The sequence below is a fragment of the Mytilus edulis genome, chromosome 12 (assembly GCF_963676685.1).
Source record: "Mytilus edulis chromosome 12, xbMytEdul2.2, whole genome shotgun sequence".
In the NCBI taxonomy this organism is placed as follows: domain Eukaryota; kingdom Metazoa; phylum Mollusca; class Bivalvia; order Mytilida; family Mytilidae; genus Mytilus; species Mytilus edulis.
In genome coordinates, this window is record NC_092355.1 from 15,684,997 (window position 1) to 15,709,416 (window position 24,420).

At 31.9% G+C, this 24,420-nt stretch overlaps 1 protein-coding gene across 1 annotated transcript in view; it reads right to left on the reverse strand.

Annotated features, from left to right (window-relative positions):
- Positions 1-2,189: 2,189 nt before the first annotated feature.
- The window catches only part of LOC139497284 (uncharacterized), a 64,414-nt gene continuing 42,183 nt past the window's right edge, over positions 2,190-24,420 (reverse strand). The window contains exons 10-15 of the mRNA XM_071285469.1: positions 22,145-22,203; positions 14,233-14,272; positions 12,702-12,854; positions 11,269-12,021; positions 8,738-8,827; positions 2,190-7,761 (exon numbers count right to left, since the gene is read on the reverse strand). Of these exons, the coding sequence (XP_071141570.1) occupies positions 7,675-7,761; positions 8,738-8,827; positions 11,269-12,021; positions 12,702-12,854; positions 14,233-14,272; positions 22,145-22,203 (1,182 nt within the window). The 3' untranslated portion in view covers positions 2,190-7,674. The remainder of the gene's footprint in view (positions 7,762-8,737; positions 8,828-11,268; positions 12,022-12,701; positions 12,855-14,232; positions 14,273-22,144; positions 22,204-24,420) is intronic.

The window sequence follows — 24,420 nt, forward strand, 5'->3', positions numbered from 1 at the left end:
GGAACAGCCATAAGTCTTAGTTGTGATTAAAACTGGAACAGCCATAAGTCTTGGTTGTGATTAAAACTGAGGAACAGCAATAAGTCTAAGTTGTGATTAAAACTGAGGAACAGCCATAAGTCTTAGTTGTGATTAAAACCGGAAGAGCCATAAGTCTTAGTTGTGATTAAAACCGGAACAGCCATAAGTCTTAGTTGTGATTAAATCAGGAACAGCCATAAGTCTTACATGTGATTAAAACTGAGGAACAGTCATAAGTCTTAGTTGTGATTAAAAATGAGGAACAGCCATAAGTCTTAGTTGTGATTAAAACTGGAACAGCCATAAGTCTTAGTTGTGATTAAATCAGGAACAGCCATAAGTCTTAGTTGTGATTAAATCAGGAACAACCATAACTCTTTGTTGTGATTAAAACTGGAACATCCATAAGTCTTAGTTGTGATTAAAACTGAGGAACAGCCATAAGTCTAAGTTGTGATTAAAACTGAGGAACAGCCATAAGTCTTAGTTGTGATTAAAACTGGAACAGCCATAAGTCTTGGTTGTGATTAAAACTGAGGAACAGCAATAAGTCTAAGTTGTGATTAAAACTGAGGAACAGCCATAAGTCTTAGTTGTGATTAAAACCGGAACAGCCATAAGTCTTAGTTGTGATTAAAACCGGAACAGCCATAAGTCTTAGTTGTGATTAAATCAGGAACAGCCATAAGTCTTACATGTGATTAAAACTGAGGAACAGTCATAAGTCTTAGTTGTGATTAAAAATGAGGAACAGCCATAAGTCTTAGTTGTGATTAAAACTGGAACAGCCATAAGTCTTAGTTGTGATTAAATCAGGAACAGCCATAAGTCTTAGTTGTGATCAAACCAGGAACAAACTGTTTCACTACCGCTATGCGATTCAGCAAAAACAAAAAAGTCTTCCATATTATTCAGTGATTAAATCAGGAACTAGCTGCAGTCTCATTTTGTGTTCAATGTAGAATCAATATCTACTTTATGCTCAATGTAGAATCAATATCTACTTTATGCTCAATGTAGAATCAATATTTACTTTGTGCTCAATGTAGAATCAATATTTACTTTGTGCTCAATGTAGAATCAATATTTACTTTGTGCTCAATGTAGAATCAATATTTACTTTGTGCTCAATGTAGAATCAATATTTACTTTGTGCTCAATGTAGAATCTTGTGCTCAATGTAGAATCAATATTTACTTTGTGCTCAATGTAGAATCTTGTGCTCAATGTAGAATCAATATTTACTTTGTGCTCAATGTAGAATCAATATTTACTTTGTGCTCAATGTAGAATCAATATTTACTTTGTGCTCAATGTAGAATCAATATTTACTTTGTGCTCAATGTAGAATCAATATTTACTTTGTGTTCAATGTAGAATCAATATCTACTTTATGCTCAATGTAGAATCAATATTTACTTTGTGCTCAATGTAGAATCAATATTTACTTTGTGCTCAATGTAGAATCAATATTTACTTTGTGTTCAATGTAGAATCAATATCTACTTTATGCTCAATGTAGAATCAATATTTACTTTGTGCTCAATGTAGAATCAATATTTACTTTGTGCTCAATGTAGAATCAATATTTACTTTGTGCTCAATGTAGAATCAATATTTACTTTGTGCTCAATGTAGAATCAATATTTACTTTGTGCTCAATGTAGAATCAATATTTACTTTGTGCGCAATGTAGAATCAATATTTACTTTGTGCTCAATGTAGAATCTTGTGCTCAATGTAGAATCAATATTTACTTTGTGCTCAATGTAGAAACAATATTTACTTTGTTTTCAATGTAGAATCAATATTTACTTTGTGCTCAATGTAGAATCAATATTTACTTTGTGCTCAATGTAGAATCTTGTGCTCAATGTAGAATCAATATTTACTTTGTGCTCAATGTAGAATCAATATTTACTTTGTGTGCTCAATGTAGAATCAATATTCTTCCTAAGTGTTTAAGATAGGATTGAGATAAGAATGACCCGTCAATAAGTGACATTCCTTGATTGTGCATCTATATTGAATTTCACAAAAAGGAATGTGCATCTATATTGAATTTCACATAAAAAGGAATGTGCATGTATATTCAATTTCACAAGAAACAGTGTAAGCTGAAAGAATGCAAGTCATTAAACTTAGATGGAATGAAAAACTAACACCAATTCCTTAATATTCTTTTATTTTTGTCTTTTAAATAAACCAAAATAGTACCAAATGCTGACTGGCTAAATATCACTAGGTTTTCAGGCTAATATTCAGAATGAGGCTTTCTAATTAGTCATTATTACCAGAAAATGATAATGAATTGATAAATAAAAGTGTATGTTAGTTAAATATAACATGGTACAAGTTGGTTAGATGTATATACTGTTGATTCATTTATTTTCATGGGTATCAATTTTCCTGGATTCAGTAAAAATTGCATTTTCATGGATATTTAATTTGGTGGTTTTGCCAAAGTCTGCATACAAACCTATAGAATAGTTGTATTTTGATGAATATTTGCATTCGTGGTTAACCTTTACCCATGAAATCCACAAAAATTGATATCCCACGAAAAAGAATGATCCAAAGTATGTTCTATGAATAACACTGATGTAGTTTCCTTATTTCTGGAAAATCCTTGTTTTGTAATAAAATATTGCAGTCTGAAAACCTAGCTATAATGTTTAATTACAAACTTATTTAGTGATTATATGAAATGAAGATAAAAATATAATAGTTACAACGGTTATTTACAATTATGAAAATCTATCTTGGTTTTCTTGAAATTAAAAAATATTTTTGAACATGATGGGTAGCTGCCATTGAATGAAAACTCTCTAAAGTTGACTATCCTAAATAAAATACATACTTCTAAGTAAGGACCTATAAACATCAATATGGTTTAACATTTTTTGGAGGAAAATTGTTGGAAAATGATTTCCCCAATTGTTTCACTGTACATTTACTAGAATTTTATTGTATCATAATGAAATATTTGTTCTTTTCATCTACAGAGAATATTCTCTTTAGTTATAAAATTAGAAGAAATGCAACTCTATTGATGGTACAGTACTGTATGTGCACCTCTATTTTTGGAGCAGCATACTGTAAATGCAGAAATTATTGCGTTCATTTATTATTGCATTTTGTCATTTTAGACTAAAACACGATTATGTAATTTTGGACTAAAACATTAATTTAATTTTTGTGATAGTGAGAAAAATCCTGTTAAATCATATAGAAAATTTCAAAATACAAGTTTAAACTATTGTGATTATAACCCTGTCCAATTTTTCGCAATAATAAAAACATCACAATAATTTCTGAATTTACAGTAAATACTCATAATTGTTCATGAAATATTTTTCACTGCACAAGCTTCAAATACAATATTATTCACTTTTTTTTGGTGCAAGTGGAATTTTGTTATAAAAGAACAAAGACATCTGTACTCCAACAAAATACATTCAAAATTGACATAGCTTCTAATGGTTCAATTTTTACATATAAATAACATTTCCTTGCATTGGTAAAAAAAAAAAAATGTAATTCATGAAATAACAATAATTGAAATTAATAATAATTGAAATAATAACATAACTTTTAAAGAATCTTTCCTAGCATCTCAAGTAATAATATAGCTAAATTAAACATAAATAGAGAGTGTGCCATTAGCCACAAGTCTGATGCCGAAGACAAGTGAAATTTTATTCGAAATTAGTAAGTTTAGGCAAAACTTTGCTCATTAATATAAGAACAATATTGGAATATTTGACTTAGAACAGGAAGCAGGAAAGATTTTGGTGCACAGACTTGAAATTCATGGCATTTTGATATTACATAAGCATCATTATACATGTTATATACGATCCAGATACAAAATGTAACAATGAATTAGAATTAATATAACTCTATAGTATGTTTTATAAGGCCAAATAAAATAGTATGCATGGTTCCAGTTATTTCTAAAAAAAAAAAAAAAAAGAAGTTGAAGAACAAAAACGAAAAAATTTTCCATTTGTAAAGGGGAATTACTCTAGAATGGTTAAGTGATGCCACCAAAATTAAAACTTAATCTGTGTTTTGTGGTAAAAAGCATTGTGTATATACAAGTTTCATAACATTTGGTTGAGGTAAACTAAAGTTAAAGAACCTAAACCATCTTTGAGAAGTATGTACATACAGGTGGACATGGGCAAAATGTAATGCCCCCCTCCGCTATGGCAGGGGCATAAAAAGTAAGGGTACGTAGCTATATATAGGTAGGATTTTTTTTTATTTCATGGTGTTATTTTATACATTGTGTCTATTATGGTCTATGGTAGCAACATTCCGACTCTAACAGTGCTTGATGAAAATAACAAAAAAAGTCTTTTCTAATATTAAGACTAAAAAGTATGATATTAACTGGAACCACACATATATCTTTTTTTGGCCTAATACACATATATGATAAATATAGATTTTTATGAGAAAAAAAAGTTCATGAAAAGATTAACAGTATTCATAGTATAAAATGGTAATATATCATAAAACATTCACAATTGTTGATCGAATTTATTGGAGCAGTCCATAACGGGCTTTGATAGATGTATCTAACCTTTCGACATTATGCAACAATTTTTTTTCTATAAACACATCAAACGGTTTTTGTTTTTCAATATTTTGTGTGTACTTGTGTGGTTTTTATATTTTTACATGTTTTACATTACTATCAAATATATTTTAAAATAATTATTGATTAAGTTCTTTCAAAAAACGTGAACATTTGTATAGAATGCAAATAAAATTTGCGAAAAACATACTTAAATTTCTAATTTTTTTTATACTGAGTTTTTTTTTAAATTATATGTTGTTGGTACAGAAATTTGTGTTATAGGATCGCCAATTTCGTGTTGACAGTATACATAAATCAAAGTGGTGTACTAGGTTAAATACCTCAAGTTCGAATAATTAACATTCTCTTTCTTTAAATAGGTGAACACATCTAGCTTATGCATAACCCATCTCTAGCTAAGGGGTTAATTCAAAGTTACATATTCAATGAAGTTGAAATATTCACTTGCAAGGGAATAAATCATCAGCGATGTTTATTAGCTTATTTTGACAAAAATAAAGCATATGAGATGCTTAAGGTGAATTAATTCATAACTTCACTTTCATAAATTAAATGATTGAACAAACAAAAAATTATAAAATATTTAAAATTTTATCTCGTAACTAATGCCAATTTGACAAAATAAAATAACTGTCAGAAGTTCAATTATCTGACCTCATTGTAATACATATATTACAAAAATAATTCCATAATCTGTCAGATTCTGAAATGGACAAATCAGTATTTAACTTATAAAATATACCTAGTTAATCTTTGAGATAAAACAACAATTTTCGTGAAAATATATAAACTATTATGGCATACAATTTTATCCTAAATACTGGTTATAAAAGTTCATCCAAATTGTACATCTTGACTCCTTTAACATTTTTGATACATTACACAATCATGGTTAACTGATGGTCTAAAATTTTATAACAACAATATTAACATCACAGAAATCAACCTCTTTAACATATTAAATGAAAATGAAAGACGATTTTCTCTTTAAAAAAAACCAAGCATTATTCAAATAACCTTGAATAGCAAAAGGCTTGAAAAAAAAAAAAAATTCTGTGAAATCTTTAATATAAAAAAGATGTGGTATGATTGCCAATAATGATACAACTCTCCACAAGAGACCAAAATGACACATAAATTAACAACTATAGGTCACTGTATGGCCTTCAACAATGAGCAAAGCCCATACCACATAATAATGACATTGTAAAACAATTCAAACGAGAAAACTAACCTACTTGTAATTTTGAAAGGACATGCCAAAATTCTGTGTTACTTGTTTTCAACTGCATTCTTGCACAAATAAAAGTAATGATCTGACTCATCTATAAACTTTCACATGTTTATGACAGTAGAAAAACTCTTATTTTCCATCAATATATAACTTTTAATTGCTTTTCAACAAATGGTTAAATATCTAACAAAAAAATGTCAACAAAGAAATGGAACCTACATATAGGAAGAACAAAATAATAAAACAAATACATTACACTAAACATCATATCTAGAACATTATCAACCTTCAGTAAGTTCCTGGAGGTAATTATAATGTCTATTGAACTGGTCAATTATATTTTTTGCAAACTAAGCTCACATTCCAATTATGTACTGATGGTTCTAAGCAAAGAAAAACACAATCAAGTTATCGTTTATTCTTTGAGGAATTCCAATTACAAAATTTTACTGTAAGAACCAACCACTAATTAAATGATGAATGTAAATAGTCTCTACAAACAAAACAATGAGTACTGTAACTTCAGAAGTAAATTAAGAAGAAAGATGTTATATAATATGTGATGGTCAAAAACCTAATTTACAATGTAACTGACACTCAACTGACAACATTTATATGTTGATTAAAAATATCATAGTGAAGCTGGGATTTGAGAAAAAAAAAGGGTGGTGGGGGATAGCAAAGCTCCAATGTACAATGATACCAATTACATATAAAAGTCAGGAAAAAAAGAGATGGGAGGTCCATATACAATGCATGTGATCAACTACCACATTATTAGGCCATTCATTAGGAGGGGTTACTCTTTATACCCTATTAGCTATTGACAAATACTGCCTAAATTTAGGAATTAAGGTATTTGTGAAATAAATTGAAAAATACACATTATCAGGCCATTCATTAGGAGGGGTTACTCTTTATACCCTACTATGGTATTGACAAATACTGTCTAAATGTAGGAATTAAGGTATTTGTGAAATAAATTGAAAAGTACCACCTACAAACGGGGAAAGAACCAGTCAAGATTAGCATATTTTTGTAAGGGGCATAACATCATTTAGAACAAAACTTACTGCAAATGTTTCATGACATCAATCACAGGAATGGAAATTTATGTCATGTATGACTTAGTCAGACATTTTCACCTTACAATTATTTCCATACACAAAATATAGTGGACCCCTTGCTTATGGGGACAATTTTACAAGATTAAATCTAAGTTCCATATTCTAAAAGGATTAATAATATGAATCTAACTTTAAAATCGAATATATCAGTGTTTGTTTGTTTTCAAGGGGAATCTGTTTGCACACCTCAAACCCCCTAAGTCTACGAGTGTGTTGCAGTATATTACTTTCTTTTCATCACTGTTTAAACAAGAATGTGTCCATAGTACACCGATATCATGCCCTATCATTTTCTATGTTAAGTGGACCGTGAAATTGGGGTCTAACTTCACATTAAAATTAGAAATATCAAATCATAGGGAATATTTGGTCTTAGTTTCAAATTGATTGGACTTCAACTTCATCATAAACTACCGTGACCAAAAATTTTAACCTGAAGGGGGACACATGGCTGAACGGACACACAGACCAGAAAACATAATGCCCCTCTTCTATTGTAGGTGGGGCAAAATAAAAAGTAATTAACAAATTTCCATTATGTTATACACAGTGTATATAAAGGGATTGAACGGTTATTTCACAATGTGTTAACAAAGGGAAGTAATAATTGAATCACCACCAGAGGATGATGAAGTTAACTGCAATTCTTCAGTTTAGATATAAAGATATAAAAGTACATGTAATTAATCTGAATCGCCACCGGAGGATGATGAAGTGCTGGACTTTGACTTCGAGTTCAAAGCTTTAAACTTGCTCTTCTTTGGTGAAGCCTGAAACAAAAAATTACATACTCATATTGTAAAAATTTAAAAATACAGTGTAACATGTGTTATCAGACACACTGGGGGTTCCAAATTTTTTTTTATTAAGCAGAGTGTCAGAATACTCTGGTTTATCCTGCAAGAATAGGCATATTTTGGAACCATGTGTTGGTTAAAGCAGAACGTTGGAATACTAAGATGTTGTATTCGGCAAGTTACACTGTTTTATCAATTAGGTATGTCAATTGAAATATTCAGAGAATTTGTTTATATATAAATGCAAATAAATATTTTCATCTGAAAGATTATTATTAGGTTTATAAATCTTTGTAATCATTGTATGTACAAATGTATTATCAATATGTAAATGATAAATGAAAGCATTCAAAGCAGGGACATACAAACTCATAAGGTGAAATAAACTGACAATATAAGAAAAAGACCAAAAGACAAACAGCAGTACACAACACACAACATACAAAACTAAAGACACGAATCCCACCAAACACTGTGGTGATCTCAGGTGCTCTAGATCTAGTACGGTAAGCAGATCCTGCTCCACACGTGGAACTGTGCAAGTAAATATGTTCAAGGTATGATTATGTTTTTATAATAAATATGAGAATCCATAATTTTGATTGGCTGACAACAAATGTGAGGAACTCCATTATCATATTTTATTTCTGTATAGAAAACAACAGCTATGAATAAAATTGAGAATGGGACAAAAATTCGACCAAATAGCAGAAGGCCACCAATGAGTCTTCAGAATCAATACAGCAAGGCAATCATGCATGTGGAGGCATGCTTCAGCTGGACCCTAAACAGAAGTGTGTACGTGTTGAGTGATAATGGATGTCAGCTATGAAAGCATCAGCTACCTGAGACAAGGTAAAACCAAAGCATAGTAAAAGCACCCCCCTTTTCAGGATCTACCTATGGATGTAACACACACACATCATGTTGTAAACTATGTGTAGATTACCTTTTCTGTTTTCTCCGTTTCACTTCCAGAATCAGAATCTGAATCACTATCTACCATCCCCTTGGTAAATGGGTTGGCCCTCAAGATAACCTACAACACACGAAATTATCCTTCAGTCAAATACTGTAAAATCAGAAATTATTGTGATGTTTTATCATTGCGACAAATGCGACAGGGTTATATGGTTATAATCGTAATAAATTAAACTAGCATTTAGAAATTTGTTATATGAATTTTAAAAGGATTTTCTAAATATTGCAATAATTTAAATTGTAATTTAGTCGAAAATGACTAAATTGCATGCAATAATTTCTGAATTTACGATATATATGTAAAGGCCAAAACAAAAATAGTATGATTATTGTTAAATGCTGAAGAAAATAGGGTAGGTAGCTATAGGGAGGAACTTTTTTTCATGTTTTAATATATTTTTTTAAATTGAGTGTATAGGAGCAACATTGCGACTTGAACAGTGCTTGATAAAAAATAATGGTAAAAGAATAGGGGCTAAAAATTAGGGTAGGTAGGGGTACGGTGAACACACATACTTCTTCGCTAGCCAAAAAGTAACGTTGTATTAAATTATTAAATATCAAGTCTCTCCAGCCTAATATATCAAAATTAAATATTTGTTTATGCATATATCATGAATATATATATATATATAGCAAGTGAAATTCAAATTTTACTCTTTTTTAAAAGAAAAATTTATATACACCTTCCTTAACTTTATGATGATTCAGTATTATGTATTTAAGGATTGACTTACATTTTTTCTGTCTATGAAGAAATAACATAAAAAATGTGGTGCACATTAAATAACCTGCGTTGCACCACATTTTTTATGTTATTTCAAATAGACAGATAAAATATTACAGTTATTTCTTCTAATTTAATTCTAAATTCCATTTTAGATCGGAGTAAACCATGAAAAAACTTTGATGACGTCACGGTCACACGACTTAATTAACGGATAAAGACAAGAGTGCACACGCTGAAATGTCTCGCCTTCTATACTAATCATTGATATTATGTTGATAGTCCTAAGTATAAAGCTAAGCTTTATTACAACTGTCACATAAACTTAACATTAACCAAGATAACTAAACAAAGACCAATGAACCTTGAAAAAGAGGTCAAGGTCAGATGAACCATGCCAGGCAGACAGGTACAGCTAACAATGCTTCTATACAACATATATAGTTGACACATTACTTAGTTTAAGAAAAATAGACCAAAACACAAAAACTTAACACTGTGCAATGAACCGTGAAAATGAGGTCACGGTTAAATAAAATCTGCTCGACTGACATAAAGATCATAAAATATTTCCATACACCAAATATAGTTGACCTATGGCATATAGCATTAGATAAAAAGACCAAAACTCAAAAACTTAACTTTGACCACTGAACCATGAAAATGAGGTCAAGGTCACATGACATCTGCCCGCTAGACATGTACATGTACACTTAACAATCATTCCATACAACAAATATAGTAGATCTATTGCATATGGTATGAGAAAAACAGACCAAAACACAAAAATTTAACTATAACCACTGAACCATGAAAATGAGGTCAAGGTCAGATGACACCTGCCAGTTGGACATGTACACCTTACAGTCCTTCCATACACCGAATATACTAACCCTATTGCTTATAGTATCTGAGATATGGACTTGACCACCAAACCTTAACCATGTTAACCTTGTTCACTGATCCATGAAATTAGGTCGAGGTCAAGTGAAAACTGTCTGACAGACACGAGGACCTTGCAAGGTACGCACATATCAAATATAGTTATCCTATTACTTATAATAAGAGAGAATTCAACATTACAAAAAATTTGAACTTTTTTTTCAAGTGGTCACTGAACCATGAAAATGAGGTCAAGGACATTGGACATGTGACTACATTGGACATGTGACTGACGGAAACTTTGTAACATGAAGCATCTATATACAAAGTATGAAGCATCCAGGTCTTCCACCTTCTAAAATATAAAACTTTTAAGAAGTGAGCTAACGCCGCCGCCGGATCACTATCCCTATGTCGAGCTTTCTGCAACAAAAGTTGCAGGCTCGACAATAACCACGTCAGAAGATGTGTTACATCCAAAATTAAATTATTGTTGTATAACCGGGTACAATTTCTCGCATAGGATAATGTTAAGCGAGTGTGTATTATTCTTTGATTGATTGATTGTGTTTAATGCCACTTTCAACAGTATCATGACTATAGACTTAATTGTGGCTGGTTTCTATCTCATTGATCAACACTAATCTTTTTATCATTGAATTAAAAAAAACATGAATACCATTTTCAATACATTTAAAACTTATTTTAGAAACATGCATGTTTACAGTAAAATACATTTTCTTCATTTCATTCATGAAGACATAAGGGAAAGTAGCTTTACTTTCGGACTAGTAAAAATTACAATTTCAAATTTGAAAGGGAAAAAAGTGGTCACAGCAAAAACTTCCACAACCCTGTTTGAATTCCCTAAAAATTTCTTTTTATCTCACCTTCTTAGATTTTTGTTGCATTGATGATGATGGAGTCACTGTAGTATTAGGATTCTTTTTTACTCTGCTTTTAGTATCTTTTTCTTCATCTGAGTCCGAGGATGATGAGGAGGAGGAAGAAGATGAACTAGATTTGTTTTGTTCAATTTTTCCAGTTTTTTTAGCCGGTGTTCCCTTTTTAGGGCTTGCCTTTTTGGGACTTGCCTTCTTAGGACTGGACTTTTTCACCGTGGTATTAGCTGTACTTTCCATTTCAGATGAGCTAGATGAATCTGAATCTTTCTCAGTGGCTGTGACTTTTTTAACACTTGATTTATTTTGTTTACTTATTGCTTTTCCTGAATCTGACTGTGAGGAACTACTAGATTCCTTGGCTTTCTTGTCCTGTTTTGTCATTTTTTTACTCAGCTTTTTCACTTCTGGTTTGATTGATTTATTGGTTGTATCTTCTGAGTCTGAATCTGATGAACTACTCGAGTCTTCAGACTTTTTCTCTGTTTTTTTAGATTTTTTATCGGACTGTTTGACTGTTGCTGATGGTGACTTCTTTGTTTTCGTAGTTGCCTCTTCTGAGTCAGACTCGGATGATGAAGAATCTGTACTATCTTTTTTAATTTTTTTCACCGGTGATGGAGCAACTTTTTTCTTTTTAGACTGTGGTGTATTTTTTCCATGTTCTTCACTACTTTCTAATGGCCTTTTCAATTTTTTCTTGGGTGTGATAATCTTTAAACTTTCAATAGTGGATTTGACCTTCAATAGAAATATAATTACAATTTAATAAACTCAATATTCCAAAAGTTTTAAAATCTAATAATATTCAACAAATGACTGAAAAAATATAAATTCACATAGGCATACAGTAGCTGTTGTGAATGGTTGCTGTCAATATATATACTTTGGATTCAGTTACTTTCGTGGGTACCAATTTTCGTGGATTAAGATAAACTTGCATTTTCGTGGATATTGTGATTTCATAGTTTTCTAAAAGTCTGCATTTAATCAAACAGCAAATTTGCAATTCGTTGAACATTTAAATTTGTGGTTTCCCTGTTCACACAAAATCCACGAAAATTGGTATCCAAAGAATAGAAATGAATCCACAGTATATATTATTTGGTTTGTTATAAGTCAGACTAAATGTTTTGTTCCAATAATTTCACATAGTCATACCAGGGCTTTATGTAGTTCCATATAAAGTAAAAGTTCTGCTCATTATAGAAGGCCTTGAATTCCTGCTCTTCAACTTTGTATTTTATTTGTACTTTTCAATCTTTTTGTGTCACTGATGAGTTTTATTCCAGAACAAGAATGTGTCCAAAGTATATGGATGCCCCACTTGCATTTTTGTTTGTCATTTGAAGACATAACCAAATATTCTTATAAATTATTTGATTCAAGACAGTTTTCAGAATATATATAGTAGCTTATACCTTTTCTTTTAACTTGCTTGCTGGCTGCAGTTTATCTGATAGTTTTGAGCTATGAATTGGTGTACTGGTACTAAGAAATTCATACTTGTCTGAGAGCTCCTCATCATCGTCCTCATCTTCACCTGGGTCGGATTTTACATCTCTGAGCTTATTCTAAAAATAAATCAACAAAAACATATAAAACCTTGCCTACTGAATCATAAGATAGATGTTAAGGGATTGAAGTTAAGATTTTGGTAATGGTATATAAGTTAGAGTGAAAAAGTTAAATCTAATGTTTAAAGTACTTTCTTTACAAATTCAGATTTTTTTTAAAATCAAAAAGCAGCTTTTTCAAATATTTTACATAAGAATTACAAGAAATTTGATCAAAGCTTATGTATAAATGTGTTTGTCAGAAAATAACGGAAAAAATATTATAATGTACATGTGTGTTCAGTAATTAACAGGGCATCACATCTTGCAAATATTAATGTTAGGAATTTCTTGTTGTTGCATGGTTTTAAATGCTGTGGATTCATTTATTATTATTATTATAAGTAAATTGTGAGGAAATTTGCTTTTTGTTGAACACTTAATTTTGTGGTTCTCCTATACCCAGGAATTCGACAAACATAGGAATCTGGTTATCAATAATGAATCCTCATTTATTAACCCTCTCAATGCTACACAAAAAAATAGAAAAATGGCTGCTGCTGCTGCATTTTTTTGTGTTCATTCATTAGAACAGTACATTCCTTTTCAGACTGTTGTATCTTTTTTATTATAAGAGATACAGAGTAAGTTATCGCATGAAAAATGCTCAAGATGTTAGATAGTTATTTCAGTAAAATTTTTATCAGGTTACCTGCATTTTCAGGTAATTAACAGGTAAAAGGTGTAATTTATTACATTTGTGTTGAATTTTGAATAAAAACTACTTTAAGTCTTCATCTATTTTGTTGTTTTATCTGCCATATAATAAAAAAGACACCAAATGCTCGATTCCGTAGCGTATGATGTAATCGTGGCACAAATCAGTGGCGCCATCCTCAAAATTTTCAGTCAACCTCCGTTTTCCCCCTTTTTCTACATCTCGTAATGATCTATCAAATCATATTTCCCACACGAATTGAATGTTATAAACACATTCAGATAACAAGAAACCGTTTAACTAATCCTCGTCGTCAGTTTCACCATAGAAATGCTGAAAAATTTCCATATTTACAGCTTCTTTTCCGATTTCCGCCATTTGCATTTGTCAAAATATTTGTTTTTATTTTCCTTCTACTGCATGATTTTACAATAAAAATTGCCGGGATTTTAAGCGCAAATGAGACCTTGCATATCCTGGATTCATACAAGGAAAAATTAGAGAGGACCGAAATGAAAACCAAACGGTTTAAGAGTCCTTATGAAAAATCTGTTGTCATCGCGGCATATGCCGTGTATAGCGTTGAAAGGGTTAAGTTTTGCATTCTGCAGATTTCTATCGTCTCTGTTCCATCAACCTATGTGTACTATATTTTGGATCTTTTATTTAACAATTTACCTTTGATTTTACTGGACCACTGCTTGCTCCGGATACATTCCTAAACATAGAAAAAAATTATCATAAATAACAACCAAAAACAAGAATGTGTCCTCAGTACACGAATGCCCCTCTCGCACTATCATTTTTCATGTTCAGTGGACCGTGAAATTGGGGTAAAAAATCTAATTTGGCATTAAAATTAGAAAGATCATATCATAGGGAACACGTGTACAAAGTTTGAAGTCGATTGGACTTCAACTTCATCAAAAACTACCTTGACCAAAAACTTAAACCTGGAGCGGGACAGACGGACGGACGAACGGACGCACAGACCAGAAAACATAATGCCCCTCTACTATCGTAGGTGGGGCATAAAAAAAGGTTTTTTATACTCCTTATTGCTATTTGTCTGCCAATACTGGACTTCACAAAAAAGGTTCACGTAAAATTTTGATGTCATAATACAAAATATCTGACTTCACAATGGAAAAGTGATTGTTGTATGACGTCAATAGTTCAAGTGGGGCAGATTCTCTGGTCACCTAGGACAGGCTTTTAAATAGCATTAGGTGTATTGTCAAACATTGAAATTTCAAGTTAAGCAATTATAACAAATATTTAAAAGCTTACGGCATGACCAAAAAGAATGTAAAACTGAATGTGGAGTTATAAATTATGTTAGGAAAGGTACATTTTTTCGAGGTACATAGCATAGATGGCAATGCCATTATTGCCCTTCATCATATTTCATAATTATATATAGGAAGGTAGTAATGCTCTTTACCGTCAGGCGTCAAATGGCAATTTTCAGCTATCGTTAGCATCAAATTGATTAAAATTTTACCGTGATTCGTCAAAATATCCTCATCGTGATTGGTCAGAGGTCTCAAATAATTATCGTTACCGTTATTATTTGAAAAAAATTAATGTGATTCGTCAAAACCATTTGATTTTTTAATCGTTTAAAAGTAAGTGCATATTATATCGTCATGCACAAACAATTACTGTTAATGTCATTTGGCAAGAATTTTTACTGTATTCGTCATGAAAGTACCCCAATTACCACCCTCATATACAGCATAGTCTGGACAAGAAAAAAATAGAGGGCAATAACTCTTATAAGTTGTCATCCAACAATTTTGCCTAGGTTTGACCTATTTGTAGATCCTGGTTTGCTGACATTTTTTGATTTTCTGGTATTTATTTAGTTTTCAAGGTTATAGGCAATAATGAGGGAAAGAATGTCATTTTAAAGCAATTTCTCTGGATAAAATTTCAAGTGACAGTTAGACAGTAGGTAGATCTCACCATTTACAACGTAATTGCCATTTCTGATTTTTTCCTATCTATATTGTTTTTCATGACAATAGATAAATATGAAGTCATTCTGTTCAGTCATAATGGAGAAATGTATAACAAAACAATTTGAGCTTGTTCCTCGTATTGCAAGTATTTATAAATAGGAAGTCTATGTCTGACAAATCAGAAAAGTGCTCGCACCAATCACCAAGAGGGATAATGCCTGAATTGTGCATGTGTTGTTATTTATAGGAAAAGAATGTAAACATTGAAAGTGAAATAAAAGTAAATCATTTGATTAACATATTTGATCCACAAAAAATTGTTCTTATCATATATGGTAATAAAATGACTTGCTGAGTACAGCCTTATATCAGTGTTCTCCCCAGGCCGTTTTAGCGTCGCGGTACCGCGACGCTATATTTCTTCCCGTGACGCTATAATAATTACTGCGACGCTATAATTATTACCTCAACGCTATAATTATTTCAGTCAGGATGTTATTTTTCTCGTTCCTAAATTTTGAACTTTCATCTAATTAACACTTATGATCATAAAAAATATATCACTTTTAATTGTAATCCCTTCAAGTCGGACAATAGAGGCAATTTAGAGTGGTTAAATAGGTGTTAATTGCCCTTTGGGAGATAACTGTTTGGATACGAATACCCCAAGCTGTCACTTGTGACATGATTAATACCACGTGGTTTGCAATCGGCAAATTTCGACCAGGGGAAAACGTAATCAGAAAATCATAAAAAAATCGAAATATATGTTTGCTATAAAATGAAAATTCAAAGAAACAAACAATTTTTCTCTTTTAAAATGAGGTTGAGTCTTATCTTTTCACGACTTTTAATATATTAGTATTACTTTCTTTCTCTTCCTATTACTTTTTGTAAATCGAGAGTGAAAATTTTGATTTTGGGCTAAATAAGTTTTGTACTTTCTTTAGAAAGTGATCAAAATTGGCTTGTGTATATGTTTCATTTATTTAATGCATTAAAAACGCCATATGCATTCCCAATCTCTTGTCAAACATTGGTTATTTACGTATTTTTCATTGCTTCCGGCGGCCATTTAATATTTAAGTGTAAATTACTGATCGGAACCGGACCAGATATGACAAAAATCAGCATTTTACAATAATATTACATATGCACAAATGGCACAGTAGACAGAAAACAATGATACATAAAGAGAAAACTAAGCATTAACAGACTACTTGTAGATAACTTTGTTAATCAAAGCGCGAAAGCGCTGTAAAGGCAGTTAATTACAGGTTGTGTGTATTTCTAGTCCAGTTATATCATTATCTTCCATCATTTGTGTCCATAGAACAGAGGTGGTTTGTAGTATTTAAGATTTAGAGTTCTCTTGTACCTAGTTCACCTATATCTATAGTCTACTGTTTACAGTATATTTTCTGTACCTCGCCATGAAATGCATTTTTAAGACATAAGAACTTTTCCTTTTTAATGTAAATAAAACTATTTTTAATTATTGATTATATACACATATTCAATTACTCCTATCCTATGAAAAATAATTCACAAAGATTGACTAGTCTCCGTTCTGTGTGTATTGCTAGAACATCAAGTAACATAATGGTTAATGTACATAGTAACATGTCAACTCTTTTGAAGACAGAACTTTTTTAAAATTCTCCCTCCAAGCAAAATTATTTTTCAGTATAAACATGATAAAGTTATCTACCTGTAATGACCTAGAGACTCTCAAGAGCCTGTGTCACTCACCTTGGACGGTCTATGTGCATATTAAACAACGGACACATATAAAATGACAAAATTGTGTTTTTGATGATGGGGATGTGTTTGTAGATCTTTCTTTACTGAACATTCTTGGTGCTACAATTATCTCTATCTATAATAAACATGGCCCAGTATTTACAGTTGAAAATATTTTTTAAAAATTAACAAAAAATACAAAAATTTATGAAAATTGTTAAAAATTGACTATAAAGGGCAATAACTCTTTAAGGGGTCAACTTAAAATTTTGGTCATATTGACTTATTTGTAGATCTTACTTTGCAGAACATTATTGCTGTTTACAGTTTATCTCTATCTATAATAATATTTAAGATAATAACCAAACTCTGCAAAATTTCCTTCAAATTACTAATTTGGGGGCAGCAATCCATCAACGGGTTGTCAGATTTGTCTGAAAATTCCTGGGCAGATAGATCTTCACTGAAGAGACAATTTCACCCTACAATGTATGTCAGATTTGCTCTAAATGCTTTGGTTTCAGAGTTATAAGCCAAAATCTACATTTTACCTGTATGTTCTATTTTTGGCCATAGTGGCCATCTCGGTTGGTTGACCGGGTCTAACCACACATTTTTTTAATTAGATACCACAATGATGATTTTGGCTAAGTTTGGTTAAATTTGGCACAGTAGTTTCAGAGAAGATTTTTTGTAAAAGTTTATGGACGACGAAACCAAGTGATGAGTCAGGTCAGGTGAGCTAAAAAGGAGTTTTTAATCAAGGTAACAATGACATCTGGTGGCCATAAAAGCTGTCTCATTAGCATTTTAACCACTTCCCATATTTGCTTTTAAGACAATAGAAGAAAATTATTCAATGCAAAAACAAAACTTACTTGTAAATATGAAATTCTCTTTACAGTATGAGTTTTTCTCATTGTTGGAGATTGTACAGTAGTACAGTCCTGTAACTGCTTATACCCATTTCTTATCCCCTTTAGTTTGATAAACTCACAGAATATCATATATTTACATTGTGCCACATCTCCTTATTTTTATATGCATTACAATAACATGAACAATTGTAATTCAAATCTATATATCAAAGCAAAATGAATTTCACTACTTTCATTCATGCATCCTTTGGAAAAATATAAGTTCTAAAATGACACAATATATGTTTATTTATATAAAAATAATATTTAGTTTTCGACTCTTAACAGGTATAAACAAGAATGTGTCCACAGTACATGAATGCCCCACTCGCACTATCATTTTCCATGTTCAGTGGACCGTGACATTGGGGTAAAAACTCTAATTTGGCATTAAAATTAAAAAGATCATATCATAGGGAACATGTGTACCAAGTTTGAAGTCGATTGGACTTCAACTTCATCAAAAACTACCTTGACCAAAAACTTTAACCTGAAGAGGGACAGAGGGACGGACGAACAGACGAACGGACGCACAGACCAGATAACATAATGCCCCCCTACTATCGTAGGTGGGGCATAAAAATGCACAGCTGTGTCATGATTTGTGAAATCTGTGCTGAAAACATAGGCATTTATGGTGTTTGAGTAATTCCATCTGTGAAGCTCAACATTAGCTCGTCAGTTGGTGGTGGACAGTTATAAATCTTTCCTGCAGGATGAATGTACATCTGTTCGGGAAAACCAATTTCACAAATCAAAACTTTCCTCTAGATTTCTCCTACAATATTCATCCAGTTTAGTTCTTTTGGTTTAACGGGACACCGTCCTGATTTTTAATTTTGTAAACCATTCAGTCTCTTGCTTACAAATGGTGCATGAAAAATAGGATGGGAATGCATGGCAGTAGACAAGTCTCTATAAAGTGGGTATGTGCCCTGAAATTTTTTTTACAACATTAGCTTTTTTGAAACTTGTGAAAGACTTGTGCAACACACATACCTAAATAACTATAACATAGGTGGAGAGCATCATTCATGTCAATGTTTTGTTCCTGTTTACATTGTCATTGATATTTTTCAAGAAAGCCCGAGGCATAGCTCATGAATTCTTGTCATTACAACCGAAATTTACATAATTACTGCTAAAATAATTATCAGTATAATATATCTCTTGTAGAAAAACCATACAATTGTAGTATTAACAAAAAAATGTCAAACAGATGATATTGAATCGTAATCCCAAAAGTTGTGACGTCTTGAATTCACCCCCCTTTTTATTCTAAAACGATAATTGCGGTTGCAAACAGACTTTGGTTTACTTGCATGGCGATTATATGAATAACAGTATATATTTCTTAAAGAAAATAAAGTTTTACCATGAATAGTTTCCTGAACGTAGTCGTTTTCAGTAAAATGTGCCTTGCAAACAACAGCTGATTGATATGGGTTCTACGATTGCATCGCACATGACAATCTACGTTTGAGCCATGGCGTTGATCCAACTTTTCCTTCTTATTAAGTCATTTAGAAATGCAAGTCCTCCTCTTAAATGACACTCAGGTACACACCAACAAGGACTAGGCATCGTTAATTGTGTGATTGTTTTGCAGTGCAAAAACGGAAGTTAAGGACGGAACTGACTGGTCTCACTAATAAGAGACAAGAAGAATTTTAGAGACAAACAGCGACAAGAAGTTTAATTTAGTGACGAAGCGACAATAACTAACAAGGGACAAGCGAATCGTAATTCTCTCACGAGGCTATTCTCATTTGATGTGATAGGGTGAAGCTACACCTATCAAATATGTCCCTATGAAAAAGAAGAATTTCACTGTTAGAAAGGAAATGATATTGCATGGTTTTGATTCAATAAATTCTTTAAAAGGAAATTGATTTTTTTTTGTTTTGATGGCCAATTTTTAGCGTGTGCATAAAATATATTTTTTTTTTATATCTAATAAAAACTAATCCCTTTCTTCTTAATAAAAACATATTTTTATCTATCAATGTACAGTTATATAAAAAATGTTTTATAACCGCCCCTATAATAAAAAATAATGCATGTTTTTTTCAATATCTATGGGGAATAAGTTGTTGCAATGACATTTTTTTTATTTATGTATAGTCGCTATATAGTCTTCTTGACGCTTCTTCTCGCTAAATTAATTATATTGTCGCTTCTTATCGCTATTTTAATTTTATTGTCGCTTCTTATCACTTTTTGACGCTTCTTGTCTTTTATTAGTGGAACCCTATTCAGGAACGATAATTTCATATTTTACATAACTGAGACCGAAATAACTATAACGTCATACGGCTTCACGTACAGAAATACTTTAAATTGTATATTATGCAATATAATTCACGGTCAGTCGACTTTTAATTATAATATCATGTTATATCAACGAGTGAAATGATTTTAAAATATCTTTAGATCGCAAATAGTACTCGAAATTGAACGGACCTCTTTCCACACGGAATTCGAATAATGATAGTTTGTAATCAGATTGACTGCTTATAATGCAAAAGACACATTAATAAACAGATTTTTAAAACGAACAATACACACTGATCGTTTCTTTATTTCCCAATGTAAATGAAAGGAACAAAAACCAATACATACCACAAAAAGTAAAGGAGAAATTTAAACATTTCCGGATCTATTTCTTGCAAAATGACCCCCAGCAAAGATTTGCGTAAGGAAAGATGAACCTCATGACTTGAAAGTCAGGCCTTAAAGCACTGCCTTTAAAAACATATCATTTTGTAAAAAGAAACAACTGGGACCATGAACCAATATGTTTCAAAGACATGATAAAGAATTTTTCTATTCAATTTTTTTATTAAGAACTCATGTTTTTTCCTACATATTTAGTGCAATTGTATCTATGCTAGTTGCACTATAATAAACCATTCATTCATTTAGCTGGGTATAGGTAGGGTAACTGGAACCACACATATATTTTTATTTAGACTAAGATGAAAAAAACAATTCTGGAACTATAAATGAATATAGAAAACATAAACTGAAAATACTGTTATCATGGTTATAGTTTAATTGTATTCTCAGTTATGAATTCAACAAGATAAAAACAAAGAATAGGGTGGAATAGAATATTTTATTTACCAAATAAGGGCCTATAGCATACTAAAAATATAATACATTTTGTAATAAACAATAATGTATATAACATAAAGGAAATAAAGCGTTGCCACGACACGATAAATTACATTGAAAAAAGATACAATTTATTTTTTACGCCAAATGTGATGCTATCCAAAATTTCTGGGGAGAACACTGCTTATATGTGATATGACTGCTTGTTTAGGGTAATTACCTCCATACTCAATCCAATATGATATGGAACCATGTGGTATAATTTCAATGAGATTTAAAGTTATTCATTTAATGTCTGGCAACCAAATGTGTCTTCAACGTTGACAGTGCACACCTAAATAACCAGCAAAGCGAGTTATTTAAAAGTGTGCACAATACTTGAGGGAAATTCAAACAGACAGTACATGAATGTGTCCCCAGTACATGTATGCCCCATCCAAACTATCATTTTATATGTTCAGTGGAACGTGAAAATGGGGAAAAAACTCTAATTTGGCATTAAAATTTATCATAAGGAATATGTGTACTAAGTTTCAAGTTGTTTGACTTGAACTACATCAAAATCTACCTTAACCAAAAACTTTAACCTGAAGCGTGCCAAACAGACGAACGAACGGACGCATAGACCAGAAAACATAATGCCTTCAAATGGGGCATAAAAATATTACAGTCATTCCTAATAATTTAATTCTGAAATCTGTTTTTCAGGAGTAATTCATGATGGCTTGAGTCACATGACAAAATTATGTCTATGAGTTGATAGACACAAGCAGGCTTTTAGCCAATCAGAAGACGTCTTTCATCAATGCCCGTCCAAAACTAAATAACAAGTTAGTGACTAACACTTACAGATACTGTTTGATCTCAGACTGCTTTTTTATCGCCACTTTTTTCCTCTGCGCTATTTTCTGTAAAATAAATTATGTGAAATCAAAACACAAATGCATAGACAATGAAAGATTTAAGATATAATTTATGGAAGCCATAGATTTGTTGGAAATTAACACATGGCCTAGGCCGTGATATTCGAATTTTATCCTGAGCGTTAGCGAGGGATAAAATTAACGAATATCACGGCCCAGGCCATGTGTAAATTTACAACAAATCTATGGCTTCCATGAATTATTTCAATTCTAATACGACAAATACGATCATTAAAAAACTGAAGCGATGATGGGTATACCGTGTGTGTGGCTGTTCTATTTTACCCACTGTTCGATAAATGTAAAACAAATCTAATAAACCTGCATGAATGATTTCTTAACCAACCGCTAGAAAAAAAAATGTGATTACTTTTTTTACTTCTCAGTAAACCCAACATTTGCAATTTTAGATTTGCATTTTTTATCGTAAGCTACCGTTAAATTCACTGTTGACATGTTGTAACCAAGGAGCCGCCATGTTGACTTGCTGAAATCAGTAAATGTGCGTATATTGCAATAGAACAGAAAACAAGCAACACCTACCTCAATACTTTATTTTAATGCAATTGTATCCGAGTTTAGAAGGTAAACGCAATAGAAAAACCTTCAGCTTTGACGTTTTCATTCGTATGACGTCATGTTTTGAAATGATTTTAATGCGCAAAAATCATTTCTGGAATTTCGCGGAATTTTAATTTGTTTTGTTTTTGTCCATTTTTCCGTTCTCTTATGTGTACATTCTTTTTGTTATGCATCAGAATCAGAATAAATGTTCTGTAGGGTTTTATTCAATTGTAATTGTTAATAGCGAAATCCACAACCGTTTACACATAGGTTACGATACATGTGGATTTACGTGGGAGGCATATTTAAACAGCCATTTGTGTACATCTTGGAGTCTGGGCTAAGTATAGATATATCGAGAATTTTATCACAGTGTTGTTTACAAAGCTAAAGAAGCACGTCATATTAGAATGGCTAATATATTGTGAATCACCATGCAAATGGTCATTTTCACAGTCAGTAACAACTTTTTATTACATTAATATTTAATATGAAGATCTCTCACTTTTCTTGCAATAGCCAGAGCAGCTATGTGTCAGGGTAGCTTCTGCAGGCTAGCTATTGGTTAAAGGGTATTTGTATGTATCATATACAGTGTAACCTGCCTAATCTGGCACCTTAGTATTCCAACATTCTGCTTTAACCGATACATTTTCATGGTTCCAAAATATGCCTATCCTCACAGAAAACCTGATTATTCTGACACCCTGCAGAATTTGACATTTTTTTTCTGGTCCCCTAGTGTGTAGGATAACATAGGTTACACTCTCACCATGATCAGACAGACTGGTAAATTGTTAACTGTGAAACCACTGTGAAACCAAACAACAAAATTTTAAACATTGTTGAAACCGCTGAAATAACAAAACTAAGTTTTGCTGATAACGGACTATTTCTTTTTAAAGTGCTTAAAAATAGGAAAAAATAACCCTACTATATAAAAGAGGGACAAAAGATACCAAAGGGACAGTCAAACTCATAAATATAAAACAAACTGACAACGCCATGGCTAAAAATGAAAAGGACAAACAAACAACAGCACACACAACACAACATAGAAAACAAAAGAATAAACAACATGAACTCCACCAAAAAACTAGTGGTGATCTCAGGTGCTCTGGAAGGGTAAGCAGATCCTGCTCCACATGTGGCACCCGTCGTGTTGCTTATGGGATAACAAATCGGATAAATAGTCTAAATTCGGTAGGTCACATTCATGAAAGGGAAGGGGATTGTAGTTACGACGTAAGGAACATATCCGATATCATTTGTGAAACGGTTATTCCATAACGGTCAACCAACTCGTGATGGCGTCCGTAAAATTTACGAAGGGATGATTTCAACTTCACCATTTGGAACTCTTGGTTTAATAGCAACCCTCTATCAAGAAAATCATGATACGAAATGCAAGCACGGGAATATCGTATCAATTGGGAGATATATACCCTGTATGCAGGTGCTGCTGGAATGTTGCTACTTAGAAATGGAAAGTTCACAATTGGAAAGCTGAAATCATCTCTTTTGTCGTAAAGTTTTGTTTTCAACCGACCCTCATTGTCAATTTCTAGATGTAAGTCAAGATATGAGGCCGACTTAACTGTATCTGTATAAATTGTCCAAAGTGCTCATCTTGTCTTA